Below are 15,356 nucleotides of genomic sequence, written 5' to 3'. Positions count from 1 at the left end.
ATTGGGAGATTGAGATTGACGTATACACACTATTATATATAAAATAGGTAACTAATAAGGACCTACTGTATAGCACAGGGAACTCTACTCAATACTCTGTAATGACCTATATGGGAAAATAATCTAATAAAAGAGTGGTTATATGTATATGTGTAACTGATTCACTTTACAGTACACCTGAAACTAACAACATTGTAAATCAACTATACTCCAATAAAAAATTTTTAAAATACATTTGATAGTATGTAAATTTAATCTTAAAAACAAATATTGAACTCTAAACAATGTGTGTGCTGAAGTGTTAAAGGGTAAAGAGTACTGATGGGGCTTCCCTGGTGGCGCAGTGGTTGGGAGTCCGCCTAACGATGCAGGGGACACGGGTTCGTGCCCCGGTCCTGGAAGATCCCACATGCCGCGGAGCAGCTGGGCCCGTGAGCCATGGCCGCTGAGCCTGCGCGTCTGGAGCCTGTGCTCCGCAACGGGAGAGGCCACAACAGTGAGAGGCCTGCGTACCGCAAAAAAAAAAGAGTACTGATGTCTGCAGCTCACTCGAAAAAACATAAAAAAATAAGATTCGTTGATGGCTAGATAGATATCTGATAAAGCAAATACAGCAAAATGTTAAGAATGAAAGTGGTGAGATTTCACTGAAGGTCCAGTGGTTAAGACTCTGCCCTTTGGACTTCCTTGGTGGTCCAATGGTTAAGAATCCGCCTGCCAATGCAGAGGACACAGGTTTGATCCCTGGTCCAGGAAGATCCCACATGACACGGAGCAACTAAGCCCAAGAGCCACAACTACTGAAGCCCTCAGGCTTAGAGCCCATGCTCCACAAGACAAGCCACCGCAATGAGAAGCCCTCACACCACAAGGAAGAGTAGCCACCGCTCACCGCAACTAGAGAAAGCCCTCGCGCAGCTACAAAGACCCAGCGCAGCCAAAAATAAATAAATAAATTTATTTTAAAAACTAAATAAATTGTTGTTATTTAAAACAATAATTAAAAAAATTTTTAAAGACTCCATGCTTCCACTGCAAGGGGTGCGATTTCCATCCCAGGTCGGAGAATTAAGATCCCACATGCCACATGCCATGGCCAAAAAAAAAAAAAGAATGAAAGTGGTATTAATATATAGCTGCTTACTATAGAGTTCTTTCAAGTTTTTTTTATGTTCACAAATTTTCATAATAAAATTCAGGGAAAAAATATATTCAATATGATACTGATGAAGTAAAAATTCACATTTTGAGACAAGAAAAATTCTGGGAATTCCTTGGCCGTCCAGTGGTTAGACTCTGCGCTTTCACTGCCGAGGGCCCGGGTTCAGTCCCTGGTCAGGGAACTAAGATCCCACAAGCTTCACAACTTGGTAAAAAAAAAAAAAAAATTCTGTTTGGGCCTTCTCCCTCCCCTCTAGTGTGCATTGTGTATCTGCTTTATGCATTAACCAGCCCTCCCTAGTGGCAGAAATACCTGCTCAACCATAAATACCAATTTTTCCCCTTCTGAAGCCAGTCATGAAATTCCTGAGACAATAACATTCCTTTCTCAATCCTGTAAGGGGTCAGGATGCAGATATCTTGGGGAGATACTGGGTTGCACCTAATGGAAGTTCTTAGCTTAAATATTTATTTATGACTTTATTAATGTAACTAGCTGAATTACTTGTATTCTACGTTTACAAGATTAATGTTTCTTGCATTACCAAATGTGTGACTGAGCCTCAGATCAAATTAATGACGATTAAGCAACTTGAAACAATTGACCTTATATATAGTTCTATAAGATCAATGATTGTAATAGTGTAACTCTACATATGGGAAGAAGCAACAAGAGGGAACCATTTCCTTGACCATGACAGACTGTAAGACAGGTGGTCCAGAGGCTTTTGACTACTCTAAACAGGGCCTAGTCCAGTAATAGTACATTAAGTGGCCTATCAATGAAATCCTGACCTGAAAATGAGCATTCCTAGTTCCATGGGACAAACTGGTCACAAAATGCCTCCCAAAACTTGGTTGAAATTAAGACTGAAAAGGAGGAGATTGTAAAATAAAGAATGTTGCCCACCAGCCAGTTCTACAAGAATTGTCATTAGCCACTACAGGCACTGACCTACAACCCACCCTTAAAGAGCAAAGATCAGGATGAGGCACTTTGTGCTCTAGGAAAACTGACAGAAATGGCCCTCAGATATTTTCAGGAGAAATTTTTAAGAACCCAGTTTCCTGTATCTTCCTATACTTAGAAAAGCACTAAAACTATTAACTAAGATATCTGTTCCTCATGAATAGCAGTAGGCTTCTCCCAGGATGTGTGCTTGACTGCATGTAACCCTTCATCAAAATCACATATATTCTGGCCTCCTCCCTTACCTCTTTGGAACAGTTCTCAGAGCTCAGGTTGATGAGAATAAAATTTTCCATTTCTTTCTTAGATTGGCTATTTAATTTTTTTAGTCAACAATCCCTTTTATTTTTTATATTAAAAATTGTTTTCTGTTTTATTTTTTTAACTACAAAATGTTATCTTTCTACATGTTCATGTTTAGGCATGTAAATGCATCCAAAAGAGGGAAGGTTTACACACTAGAATAACAGAGGGATGTCAAGGCTCACTTGTGCTATATATCTGTACCATTTAAACTTTTTATGAGAATGAATAAATGCATTATGCTATCAAAATCAAATTTAAAAGAATGAATCTTGGGACATCCCTGGTGGTCCAGTGGTTAAGACTCCACACTCCCAATGCAGGGGGCCCAGGTTTGATCCCTGGGCAGGGAACTAGATCCCGCATGCTGCAACGAAGATCCCACATGCCAAAACTAAGACCTGGTGCAGCCAAATAAATAAATAATTATTTTTTTAAAACCCAAAAAACACAACAGGATTAACTTAAAAAAATAATAAAAGAATGAATCTTGGGACTTCCCTGACGGTCCAGTGGTTAAGACTCCATGCTTCCACTGCAGGGGGCATGTGTTCCATCTCTGGTCAGGGAACTAAGATCCTGCATGCCCATGCTGAGTGGCCAAAAAAAAAAAAAAAGAAAAAATATGAATGAATCTTAAAACTGCCCCCTGCCCCAAACACGCACATGTAAAATTGAATTAAATGGAGTGGCACTGATGGAAGGAGGGGTTGCTCTAGAGTTAAAAATGAGATAATGTGGGGCTAAGTCTGTGCCTGACATGTAGGAGAAGCCCAGAGAACGGTTCCCACTGTTATCATCATTAGTACATGTCGCTTGGCTGAGTGAGCTGCTGGCAAGTGCTTTGCTGGAAGTCCTTTGTCAGATATAAAGTCCCACAGGAGGTGCCGAGTCACGGCTGATCATATGCCAGTCAATAGCCAAATCTCTTCCCTCAGGCCTCAGGGAACCGCCTGAGGTGGGTAGCTGGAGCTTCAAGAAACAAGACCTTTGCCCAGGCTGCCTGTCTGCCCACCAACTTCGGGACAGCTCCCTGGCACCAGCACCACTGACCAGAATCCCAGGGCAGAGATGCTGTTCCCTGCCACTCATTGCCTGCAATGATTTCCAAGCTTCAGGTTCAGCAAGGCCAAAGGGCACTGGAGTTGCTCAGACCCCAGCGTGGCCCTGGGCTGCTACTCTCAAACCTAGGGACCAGGGCCAATCAACTTCATGGGCTTATGACTGGAGCAGTCATACTGGGTCCCAGGCTCAGAAGGACCTTGGGTTTGGTTTAATGCTCTGCTATCACTGTTCTTGGTAATTTTAAAACAAGGAGCCCCACATTTTCTTTTTTCACTGGGCCTTGCATATTATGCAGCTGGTCCCACTAGGGATCTCCTTGTTTGGATTTATTTCCTTAAAGTGGAGGCCTCGGAACATCGAGTTTTGTGGTTTAACCCATGCAGTTAAAGAAAAACCACATCTTTTATCAGAATAATATTCACTTGGGTTCCATTTAGTGAGTGTTTATTGAGTTCCTACTAAGTGCTGGACATTGTGCCAGGAGGGAGAGAGATAGAGACAAAAAAGACATGGGGCCAGCTCTTAAGAAGCCCTGGGTCTAATATGGTAAAGACAATGTTGCCAGTGGAATAGAGATGGGAGTGAAATAGTAGTTACCCTAGCCTAGGGGTCAGGGATGGCTTCTTGGAGGAAGTGGTGGTTATGTGGCGCATTAAGGAATGAGTAGGAGTCAGCCCTATCTAAGGTGGTGGGAGGAAGGTATTCCTGGCAAACTTTGCAGTCTGAGCTCAGAGACATACATAACAGGGTGTGGAGACAATGCAAGATTTAAACACTCTATTTAGACACCACCTTCACTTGTAAACACAAACATAAATATTTATTAAAATAAATGCATCTTACAACACATAAAGACCAATATTTTACATACATAAAATACACATTACCTGATGGATTATCTCCACTATTAGATTCGGGAAAACAGCACCAGTTTTACTTTGATTTCCCTGTGACTCCAGTTCCTAGTAGATGTTTAGACAACCAGTCAGTCAGCAAATATTTATTGAGCGACTACTTTGTGCCAGGTACTATTTTAAGTGCTGGGAACTCAGCAGTGAACACAGAGTGTTTACTGTCAGGAAGCTGACATTCCCTGAGGAGTCAGTACACATTTTGGAATGAATGAAAGGAAAAAAATGAATGCTTTTATCCAGTCAGCAATAAATTTCCGAAGAGGAGTGAGAGGGCCATTTTTGAGTTTTAGTTGAACACAAAGAAATCTCTTTTCTGGGGACTTCCCTGGCGGTCCCCGCTTCCATTGCAGAGGCACGGTTCAATGCCTGGTCGTGGAACTAGGATCCCACATGACGCTGTCTGCGGCCAAAAAAGAAAAAAAAAAAAAAAGATCTCTTTCCTGTTAAACAGAATTCAAAACGGGCAAGTAGTAGCAACCTCAAATGTGAGTCAGGCATATAAGAACTCAAACAGAGCCTTGGGTATTAAGACTCACAGATATAGATTTATTTGTCTTTGGGTAACACCCGTATATCAAAGTTCAGATGCTCATGCAAGATAAAATTTTATTTATTTATTATGTGTTTATGTATTTATTTTTGCTTCGCAGTCATCACTCCCAGCATCCGGCTAAGAAGCCCTCGGCGTGTACATTTCTGTTAGATCCGATTTACACAAATTCGGTTTACGCAGGCCTGGGGCTGGCGGGTCCTGACGTGCCGCTGAGTCTAATCGGAGCTGGGACGAACCATCTGTGTCCGCGGAGGGGGGTGGCGGGTCAGCTCCGCGCAGAGTCAGGGCCCAGACGGCTGGGATTCGGAAGCAGGCCAGCCTGGGGTCCCCTCACGCAGGGTGGCCGGGAAGGGGTGACTTTGCCAGGTTGCAGCTGGAGCTGGGGGCGGGGGGCGGCGCCGCTCGCAGGCTTCCATCCTTCCCCTCGGTGGTGGACTCGGCTGCAAAACCGGGGGTCCGTATTTCCCGGACCGTTTCCCACCTAGGCCGCGGCTAGGAGGTACAGCCGACCTGGGGGACCCGGGCGGCGGGTGCAGGTAGGACCCGGGAGGGTCGGGCCCGAGGGGGCGGGGGTCGCGGGGTCCCGACCTCTCCCGGCCGGACCGCCCCCGTGGTCCTACCCGGCGCGCGCGGGGTCGTTCCGGGCAGGCACCCCTGACCCCTTCACCGACTGTGCACCTCTCACGGCCCTCAGACCTCTCCGGACTGAATTTCCGGCTCCCGGTCTCATGGCAGACAAGAAACTGGTGGTCGTGTTTGGAGCCACAGGTAAGCGAAACCCCAAACGGAGGCCCCGAGGCGCAGGACCCCTCACCAAAGCCAGCCCAGGGCAGGGGTCAGGCCGGTCCGACCCCGCAGAGCCTGGGCGCCCGACCCTCAGCTCCAGAAGACGTTCCCGGCGTCCTGGAGGGAGCGATGAGATGGCTGGGTCCCCTGACTCACGGTGGGGCCGTGGGGCAGGACCTGAGCGCAGATTCCCTTTGAATTTTTTTAAAAAATTCCTTAGCTTTGAATAACAGGTGATTGCACATAATATCAAAATTAAATCTCCCTCCCACCTTTGTCCCCGAAACCCCATCCATCACTGTTGTCAAGTTTCTTGAGTAGGACTTCCCTGGTGGCGCAGTGGTTGAGGGTCCGCCTGCCGATGTAGGAGACACGGGTTCGTGCCCCGGTTCGGGAAGATCCCACATGCCGCGTGCCCCGGTCTGGGAAGATCCCACATTCCGCGGAGCGGCTGGGCTCGTGAGCCATGGCCGCTGAGCCTGTGCGTCCGGAGCCTGTGCTCCGCAACGGGAGAGGCCACAACAGTGAGAGGCCTGACTACCGCAAAAAAAAAAAAAAAAAAAAAGTTTCTTGAGTATCCTTCCAAACAAATTAGGTATATAAAGATACTGTTTATTAAATGGGAGTGTTTTATTTTTACCCCACCTGTTTTTTTTACTGTATATATTTAAAAAATATATAACAGCTTTATTGAGGTATAAATCACATACCATACACTTCACGTGTTTAAAGTGTTCAATTCTAGTATATTCACAGAGCTCTGTGACCCTCACCACAATCAGTTTTAGAACATTTCATCACCCCCCTGCAAAAAAACCCATACCCACTAGCATTCACTCCCCATTTCCCCAGCCCCTGGAAACTGGCAGTCTATTGTCTAAAGATTTGCCCATTCTGGACATTTCATATAAATGAAATCATACAGTACATGGCCTTTTGTGTCTGGCGTCTTTCACTGAGCATCGTTTTCCAGGTTCATCCACATTGTAGCATGAATCTGTACTTCATTCCTTTTTATGGCTGAATAATATTCCATTATATGGATATACCACATTGTGTTTATCCATCATCCATTATGGACATTTGATTTGTTTCCACCTTTTGGTTATTGTGAATAATGCTGCTGTGAACCATCACATACAAGTTGTTGTGTGGACATATGTTTTTAATTTTCTTGGGACTATACCTAGGAGTGGAATTGCTGGATTATATGGTGACCGTGTTTAGCATTTTGAGGAACTGCCAGACTTTTTCAAAGCAACTGTACCACTTTACATTCCCACCAGTACTGTATGAGGGTAGTTGTAGTTCTTCAGTTTGCCTTTTCCACTCCAGGACATGTTGTGGTCACATAAGTCATGCATACAGATCTGCTACATTCTTTTATTTTTTTAATTTTATTTTTATTTTTATTTATTTTTGGCTGCGTTGGGTCTTTGTTGCTGAGTGTGGGCCTTCTCTAGTTGCAGCGGGCTACTCTCTGTTGCAGTGCACAGGCTTCTCATTGCAGTGGCTTCTCTTGTTGTGGAGCATGGGTTCTAGGCACACGGGCTTCAGTAGTTGTGGATCGCGGGCTCTAGAGCACAGGCTCAGTAGTTGTGGCGCACGGGCTTAGTTGCTCTGCGGCATGTGGGATCTTCCTGGGCTAGGGCTCGAACCCGTGTCCCCTGCACTGGCAGGCAGATTCTTAGCCACTGTGCCACCAGGGAAGCCCTGCCACATTCTTTTTAATCACTTTTGTATGGATTTATCACTTATTTAGCCAGGTTCTTACCAAAGGACATCTAGGTTGTCTATAAACTTCCACTATGGATAATAATACTGCAGCCAATGTTCTTTTTTTTTTTGGTAAGGAGTGGATTTATTTATTTATTTATTTGTAGCCAATGTTCTTATACATATATTTATGGATGATTTTTATTTTCTTTCTTTTGATGATTTTAATAATTTTCTCTCTCTCTTTTTTTTTTTTCTTTTTTGGCCGTGCCACGGAGCTTGTGGGATCTTAGTTTCCCGACCAGGGATCGAACCCAGGCCCGCAACAGTGAGAGTGCAGAGCCCTAGCCACTGGACCGCCAGGGAATTCCCCTCAGTCTTTTTTTTTTTTTTTTTTTTAAGGTATAGGTGATACTTTATTTCTTAAGCTAAGTGGTGGGCTCACGGGTGTTAGTATCCCTTTTTTGTATGTGCTAAATATTTCATAATAGGGACTTCCCTGGTGGTCCAGTGGCTAAGACTCCACGCTCCCAATGCAGGGGGCCCGGGTTCGATCCCTGGTCAGGGAACTAGATCCCACATACATGCCGCAACTAAAGAACCCGCATGCTGCAACTAAGACCTGGCGCAGCCAAAATAAATAAATAAATATTTAAAAAATATTTCATAATACATTTAAAAATTTTTGTAAAAGGTGTAAGTGTGATGACTGCTAAAACATGGATGAACCTTGAAAACATAAGTGAGAGAAGCCAGACACAAAACACCACATATTGTGTGACTCCATTTATGTGAAGTGTCCAAAATAGGCAAATCTGTAGAGACAGAGAGTAGATTAGTGGTTGCCAAGGGCTGAAGGGGAAGGGAAAATGGGGAGTGACTGCTGATGGGTATGGACTTTCTTTTTTGGGGCAATGAAAATGTTCTAAAATTGACTGCAATGATGGTTGCACACTCTGAATGTACTAAAAGCTGCTGCACTGTACACTTTAAAAGGGTGAACGTGGGCTTCCCTGGTGGCGCAGTGGTTAAGAATCCGCCTGCCAATGCAGGGGACACGGGTTCGAGCCCTGGCCCAGGAAAATCCCACATGCTGCGGAGCAACTAAGCCCGTGTGCCACAACTACTGAGCCTGCACCCTAGAGCTGTGAGCCACAACTACTGAGCCCGTGCGCCACAACTACTGAAGCCCGTGCGCCTAGAGCCCATGCTATGCAACAATAGAAGCCACTGCAATGAGAAGCCCGTGCTCCACAAAAAAGAGTAGCCCCCACTCGCCGCAACTAGAGAAAGCCTGCGTGTAGCAACGAAGACCCAACACAGCCAAAAATAAATAAATAATTTGTTTTAAAATTGTATTAAAAAAATAAAATTAAAATAAAAGGATGAATGTTACGGTATGTGAATTCTATCTCAATGAAGCTGTTAGTTACAAGATTGTGTGAGGCAAAACAGTGGGAATCACAGGTGAAAAGTGCCAGGTGTGTTGCTGTGGTGGAGGATTCCCTGCAGGGCCTCACCCATGGCAGGCTCCCAGGCTGGTCCCACCCTGCGGGTCTTTCTGACTCTCTGCAGGTGCCCAGGGGGGCTCAGTGGCCCGGACACTCCTGGAAGATGGGACATTCAGGGTCCGAGTGGTGACCCGGGACCCTGGGCAGAGGGCAGCGAAGAAGCTGAGGCTGCAAGGTGCAGAAGTAGTGCAGGGAGACCAGGATGATGAGGCCAGCATGGAGCTGGCCCTGATCGGGGCTCACGCCACCTTCATCGTGACCAACTACTGGGAGAACTGCAGCCAGGAGCAGGAGGTCAAGCAGGTAAGGGCAGGCGGGAGGGCGTGGGGAAGCCAGGGCAGGAGCAGGCCATCTTCAAAGGCGCTCCCAGGTCTCTACTTGCCCTTGCGGGGCAGCTCCAACTTGCCAGAGAAGGGCTGACCCCTGCCTGACCACTGACACTGCAGGCCTTTCCCCTCCTCTTCTATGCAGCCCTCCTAGACTTTGATGAGGGCAGAAGGTGGCCGCTTCCTCATCCGATGACTTCTTTTAGACATCATTCATGTACCATACTGTTCACCCTTTTGATTTTAAAGCTTTTATTTTATTACTATTTTTAAAGTATTTATTTATTTATTTTTGGCTGCGTCAGGTCTTAGTTGTGGCACGCGGCATATTTTGTTGCAGCACGTGGGCTTCTCTCTAGTTCTGGTTCACCGGCTCAGTAGTTGAGGCACGGGCTTAGTTGCTCCGCGACATGTGGGATCTTAGTTCCCCAACCAGGCATCGAACCCGCATCCCCTGCATTGGAAGGCTCATTCTTAACCACTGGATCACCAGGGAAGTCCCTGTTCCCCCTTTTAAAGTGTACAATTCAGTGGTTTTTAACATATTCACAAAGTTGTGCAGCCATTATCACTACCTAATTCCAGAACATTTCATTACCCCAAAAGAAACACCATACCTGGTAGCGGTCACTCCCCATTCCCCGCTTCCTCAGCCCCAGGCAACCACAATCTGCTTTATGTCATCCAGTGACTTTTACACTTTCTAAAAAACTCTATTGACCCATAATTTTCTTAAAATCAAATGTAGGGACTTCCCTGGTGGTGCAGTGGTTAAGAATCTGCCTGCCAATGCAGGGAACATGGGTTTGATCCTTGGTCCAGGAAGATCCCACATGCCACAGAGCAACTAAGCCCGTGCACCACGACTACTGAGCCTGCACTCTAGAGCGCCCGAGCACAATTACTGAGCCCGTGTGCCACAATTACTGAAGCCCATGCACCTAGAGCCCGTGCTCCACAACAAGAGGAGCCACCGCAATGAGAAGCCTGTGCACCACAATGAAGAGTAGCCCCCGCTCTCTGCAACTAGAGAAAGCCCACACACAGCAGCGAAGACCCAGTGCAGCCAAAAATAAATAAATAAAAGTAAACTTTTTCATTGTACAATTTAATGAAATTTGAAAATAAATAAATATACCCATGTAACTACCATTCTAATCAAAATATAATACATCTCCATCATTCCGAAAAGTCCTCCATGTCCCCTTTCAGATGTTTTCTGTTTCTCTTTATTCTGTTTTCCACCCAGCTTCTCTCTGGTTGGGTGGTTATTGAGTCTAGGTGGTGGGGGGAGGGATGTGAGACAAACATGCATCTTTTTAAAGTCTCTTGGAAGGTGGGGACACTTGCTGTGGGCCTGTCACGTAGCAGGCACTCAGGTACTTGTGGGAGGTATGACTGGTGCCACAGCAAAGGCACTGGGCTGAGACCCGTGCCTGTCGGCTTTCAGTCCTGCCTCATCCACAGCTCCCCACCGTTGCGGCTGTAGACATGACTTCCCTGCGCTGGTCTGTCTTTCCTCCTGTGTACAATAAAGGGAGACTGGACCGGACCACTGGTCTCCAAACTTGTTTTTAGCCCTGAGCCTTTCTTCAGTTACAGTCTTACATGGAAGCCCATCTCAGAGAGTGGACAGAGACAGCTTTTCTGGTGCACGCAGATCTCGTCAACCTGACCTCCTGAGCCATAACAAATGACCCCAAGCCAGGTGGCTTAAAACAACAGGAATTTATTCTCTCCCCCTTCTGGAGGCCAGGAGTCCAACAGCAAGGTGTTGGCCCTGCCCTGTCTGGAGGCTCCAAGGGAGGTTCCAATTCTTGCCTCTTCCAGCGCCCAGTGGTACCAGCTCTCCGTGAGGCAACATCACTCCGGGCTCTGCCTCTGTTTACACAAGGCCTCTCCTCTTCTCTGTGTCTCCTCTTCCATCTCTCATAAGGACACTCGTCATTGGGTTGAGGGCCCACGAGGATAATCCAGGATGATCTTGTCTCAAGTTCCTTAACAAAAATATCTGCAGAAACTTTTTTCCAAATGATGTGGCATTCACAGGTTCTGGGGTTTGGGACATGGACATATCTTTTGGGAGGCCACCATCCAGCACACTACACAGCCTTGTGCAGCAGGTCGTGTTTCTGTCCCCATTTAACCGACAAGGCCAAAACAGTTAGACCCCTTGTCTTGGATGGCACAGCCAGTGTGCTGCAGAGCTGGTCTGGAGCCCAGGTGGTTTGTGTTGTGTGCTTAACTGCTGAGCCGTAGCACTTCCCTAGGGGATGGTTGGGGCTCTCCCAGGAAGACGGCCCAGCATGGGGACAAGATGCTTTCTGAGAGCAGGCAGAGGCAGAAGCCTCTGTGCGTACCCTCCCACATGGCACACGGTGGGCTGTGGTCCAGCACACTGGAAGGTGGAACGACCCAGATGATCTAGAGAAGGGGCGCTAAGGCTATGCGAGTGGTGAGAAGCTTATAATCCCGTGGTAGAGCGTGTGGTGCCATGTGAGCCGCACATTGAAGAGGGAGCCTTATCAGAGGGCTCTTGGCACCGGGCACAGTGGCCTCTGGGGTGGGAGAGCCAGTGCCGTGATGGGGACACACATCCTCCCTCTGAGCTTTGTGGTTTCTCCTTCCCTGCCCACCAGGGAAAGCTGCTGGCCGATCTGGCGAAGCGCCTGGGCCTGCACTACGTGGTCTACAGTGGCCTGGAGAACATCAAGAAGCTGACAGCAGGGAGACTGGCAGCGGGACACTTTGACGGCAAAGGGGAGGTGGAGGAATATTTCCGGGACATTGGCGTCCCCATGACCAGTGTGCGGCTGCCCTGTTATTTCGAGAACCTCCTCTCCTGCTTCCTGCCCCAGAAAGCCCCAGATGGAAAGAGCTACTTGCTGAGTGAGTGCCCTCCCCACTTCCTCGGTTGTCTCCTCTCACCGTGTGGAGCCGTGGTGGCCCACTGGACTTGTCCTCAGAGGGCTCTGGGTCCAAGCTCTGGCTCGCTCACGTTAGGCTGTGACTGCGAGCAACGCACGTGACCATGCTGGGCCTCTGCGTCCTGTCCCGTGAGATGGGCATGACTCGGACTTCCCCGGGGCCATGGGAAAATCTGCCGAGTCTGGGGATGCAGTGCTTTGTTTGTCGGAGAGCTTTACGGAGAGAGTGTGCTTATCGTTACTGCCTCATAAATAAGGAGAGGATTTGGACGGTGAGGTCCAATGGTCGATTTCCCGAAATAGGAAAGCACTTTCTTCTCAACATCTGTTTGCAAATCTGTAAACAGCTTCGAGGGAACCATGTTTTCTGTTTCCTGTGTCCTGCCGGCGGGGCAGTGGGTTAATGCAGGTGGCTCAGCAGGCGGAGCAGGAGGGGTCTGAGCCCTCCCAGCCCCTCACCTCTGCGTGAACGCCGCTCACCCTCGCTTGGGTCTCACCTGCTGGTGAGCAGTCTTGTCCTTCTGTTGGCACACCGGTTTGCAAAGCCATAATCAGAGATTTGCAAAGCCATAATCAGATTCACCTGTGTTCTGTCTGTAAGTTGGAACAGGCTCCACCCCGGCAGGCTCCCTGGCCCATCTGAATGGGCAGCCACGGAAATTTTATAGGGCAGGGCCTGAGCGCTCCAGGTGCCTCATCAGGACACAGCTCTGCCTCTCCATCCCCAAGACCACACCTTGGCAGGTGGAGTCACTCGTTAATTTAACATGTTTATCAGCACCCGTCATGCTGCTCTGGGGTCAGCCCTGGCCTCAGCTGATCGAGGATTCCTGCCGGTGGAGATGGTGTTTGGAGCACCCCCCACCACAGGCGTCCCTATCAGGGATTCGGGTCTGACGAAGTGTACGGGGGCCTGAACCCTGGGAGCTCCTGTTCTCAGAGGTGCCTATCAAAGCCTTCCTCTCCTTCCCCTTGTTCCCGTCTCAGGCCTGAGAGGGGCAGCAGGCCCAGGGTTCTCCCCACCTTGGGAAGAGCACAGCCAGGCTCCCAGGGTTTGAATGGCCTGCCAGGTGGCACAGCTCGATCGTGTCCCATTTCCTGACTCATTTCTCCTGCTGACACCGGGGGTGTCTGCCTCGTGCCAGGTGCTGGCTTGTGCACACATCCAGTCGACTGGCCGGTGGGGACCGACCCCTCAGAGATGCGTGCCAGCACGTCCCTCTTTCCCTCCCAGGCTTGCCCATGGGTGACGTGCCCATGGACGGCATGTCTGTGTCCGACCTGGGCCCCGTGGTGCTCAGCCTGCTGAAGATGCCTGAAGACTACGTCGGCCAGAACATCGGGCTCAGCACCTGCAGGCACACGGTGGGGGAGTACGCTGCCCTGCTCTCCAGGCATACCAGGAAGACCGTGCGAGATGCCAAGGTGGAGGGCCCAGGCTCGGGATTTGGCAGCCGCGGTCAGAGGGGCTTTGTGGGCAGAAGGGAAGGGGCATCTAGGGCTGCCCTAGCGCTCTGAGCAGCGTAAAGCCAAATTCATTCTCACTGTGAACGTTTATATTGTGCTGTTCTTAGGAGCCAGGTGTGGCCACTGGGTGAAACTTCTGGTTTTGTCAGTTGATCAAGTGGTAAGGAAGGGTTCCAGGAAGAGGGGACAGTAGGGGCCAAAGCAAGGAGGGAAAACGCAGGGTGTCTTGGGCTCCTCTCGGGGAGGGGAAGGAGGCCAGAGTAGGCCCCATCCTGGTCCCCTTTTCTTGGCCTGGCACAGTCCCCTCCTCCCCTTGCCTACTCTCTCTTCCTGTCCAGAACCCCAGGTGCCTTGTTTCTTGTTTCTCATTATGAAAATCTCGGCTACTCCAAGTCATTAAATGACAAAAACCACCTGTAGAGCGCCCTCAGACCCAAGCAGAGTAATGATGGGGGAGAGGCTAGGGCAGGACGGGCCAGTCAGACCTTGGACTCAGATCTTGCTCCCAGCCCTTAACACCCACCCGTGTGTGACTGGAGGCCCAGCCCCTGACCCCTCTCTGCCTCAGTTTCCTCATCTGTAAAGTGGGTGTGTGGAGAGTATCCCCCTCCTCGGGCTGCTGTGAGGATTGAATGGAACAATTGCTGTAAACGCTCCCTTGGCACAATGAACGCACTAGAAAACATGCACTAAATGGTTGCATATTACTCTCTAAACAAAGAAAGCCTGAGGCAGTCATGGAGGATTTGGAAGCTGAGGAGTTAAGATTCAGTTCGGTCAGGAAAGGGGAACACCTTTGGTTTTTTGAGCAAGAAGTGATGTAAGCATAGTTCTGATTTGGAAAGGACTGAGAAGTTTTCATCTCGTCATCTTGGAAGAACAGGATTTAAATTGCCCTAGAACAGTGGTTTTTGACGTTTCATCTTTCTAATAGACTGGTTTTCAGGTGAACTTAGCGGGGACCAGGGTAGGAACCGAGGTGTCAACAGCGTGGTCAGGGTACTGCAGATGCCGATCGACCCTAAGAGACTCCCCTCTGCTTCCAGATAAGCCCCGAGGACTACGAGAAGCTTGGCTTCCCCGGCGCCCAGGACCTGGCCAATATGTTCCGTTTCTATGCCCTGAAACCTGACCGCAACATCGAACTGAGCCTGAGGCTCAACCCCAAGGCCAGGACGCTGGACCAGTGGCTGGAGCAGCACAAAGGGGACTTTGCAGGACTGTGACCCTGCCCACCTCTCAACCCCATCTGTGGGGACGGGAGGTATAGTCACAGTGATCCTTTCTTGTGTTACAAGAAAGTTTATTTTTTAAATAAAGGCCATTGTTCTCACAGATGGCTTCCAAAAGAAAAGTGGTTTCAGGGACTGGGGTTGGGGCGGCAGCTGCCTGAGGACATGAAAGTTCCAACAGGAAGCATAAAGTGGTGGGGGGCCCAGTCAAGTAGGGGGGGGCTGAGAGGACCCCCCTACCCCCGCCAGCCAGGAGCAACATTTGACACCCCTGCACACACGCCGTTCCTCTCCAGAACGTGAGTGCAGCCACCCACGTGTTCCTTCTTTGAGTTTTAGGGCAGGAAGACCGGCCCCTTCTCCCTCTCTATTTTCCTGTCTCCTGGGCCCCCGGGTGCAGAGGCCTCGAGATGTGGGTGATCGCA

General features: G+C 48.7%; 1 protein-coding gene across 3 annotated transcripts; it reads left to right on the top strand.

Moving 5' to 3' along the window:
- Positions 1 to 5,138: 5,138 nt before the first annotated feature.
- On the top strand, positions 5,139 to 15,053 carry NMRAL1 (NmrA like redox sensor 1). 3 transcript variants are annotated; one of them, XM_032605865.1, is made up of 6 exons: positions 5,139 to 5,502; positions 5,661 to 5,734; positions 9,044 to 9,282; positions 11,945 to 12,194; positions 13,467 to 13,657; positions 13,807 to 14,738. In XM_032605865.1, exons 2-6 carry the CDS (start codon positions 5,695 to 5,697, stop codon positions 13,828 to 13,830), a joined length of 744 nt encoding a protein of 247 aa, XP_032461756.1. In that variant the 5' UTR covers positions 5,139 to 5,502; positions 5,661 to 5,694; the 3' UTR covers positions 13,831 to 14,738. The 3 variants fall into 3 exon arrangements, with proteins under 3 accessions (XP_032461756.1, XP_032461755.1, XP_032461754.1); XM_032605864.1 differs by lacking the exon at positions 13,807 to 14,738 and adding an exon at positions 14,746 to 15,053 and having other exon boundaries at positions 5,144 to 5,465; XM_032605863.1 differs by lacking the exon at positions 13,807 to 14,738 and adding an exon at positions 14,746 to 15,034 and having other exon boundaries at positions 5,145 to 5,502.
- Positions 15,054 to 15,356: the final 303 nt, after the last annotated feature.

Source organism: Phocoena sinus, chromosome 15 (genome assembly GCF_008692025.1).
Source record: "Phocoena sinus isolate mPhoSin1 chromosome 15, mPhoSin1.pri, whole genome shotgun sequence".
NCBI classification, from domain to species: Eukaryota; Metazoa; Chordata; class Mammalia; order Artiodactyla; family Phocoenidae; genus Phocoena; species Phocoena sinus.
The sequence above is the reverse complement of the archived record's forward strand: the minus strand, read 5'-3'. Positions and strand labels throughout refer to the sequence as shown.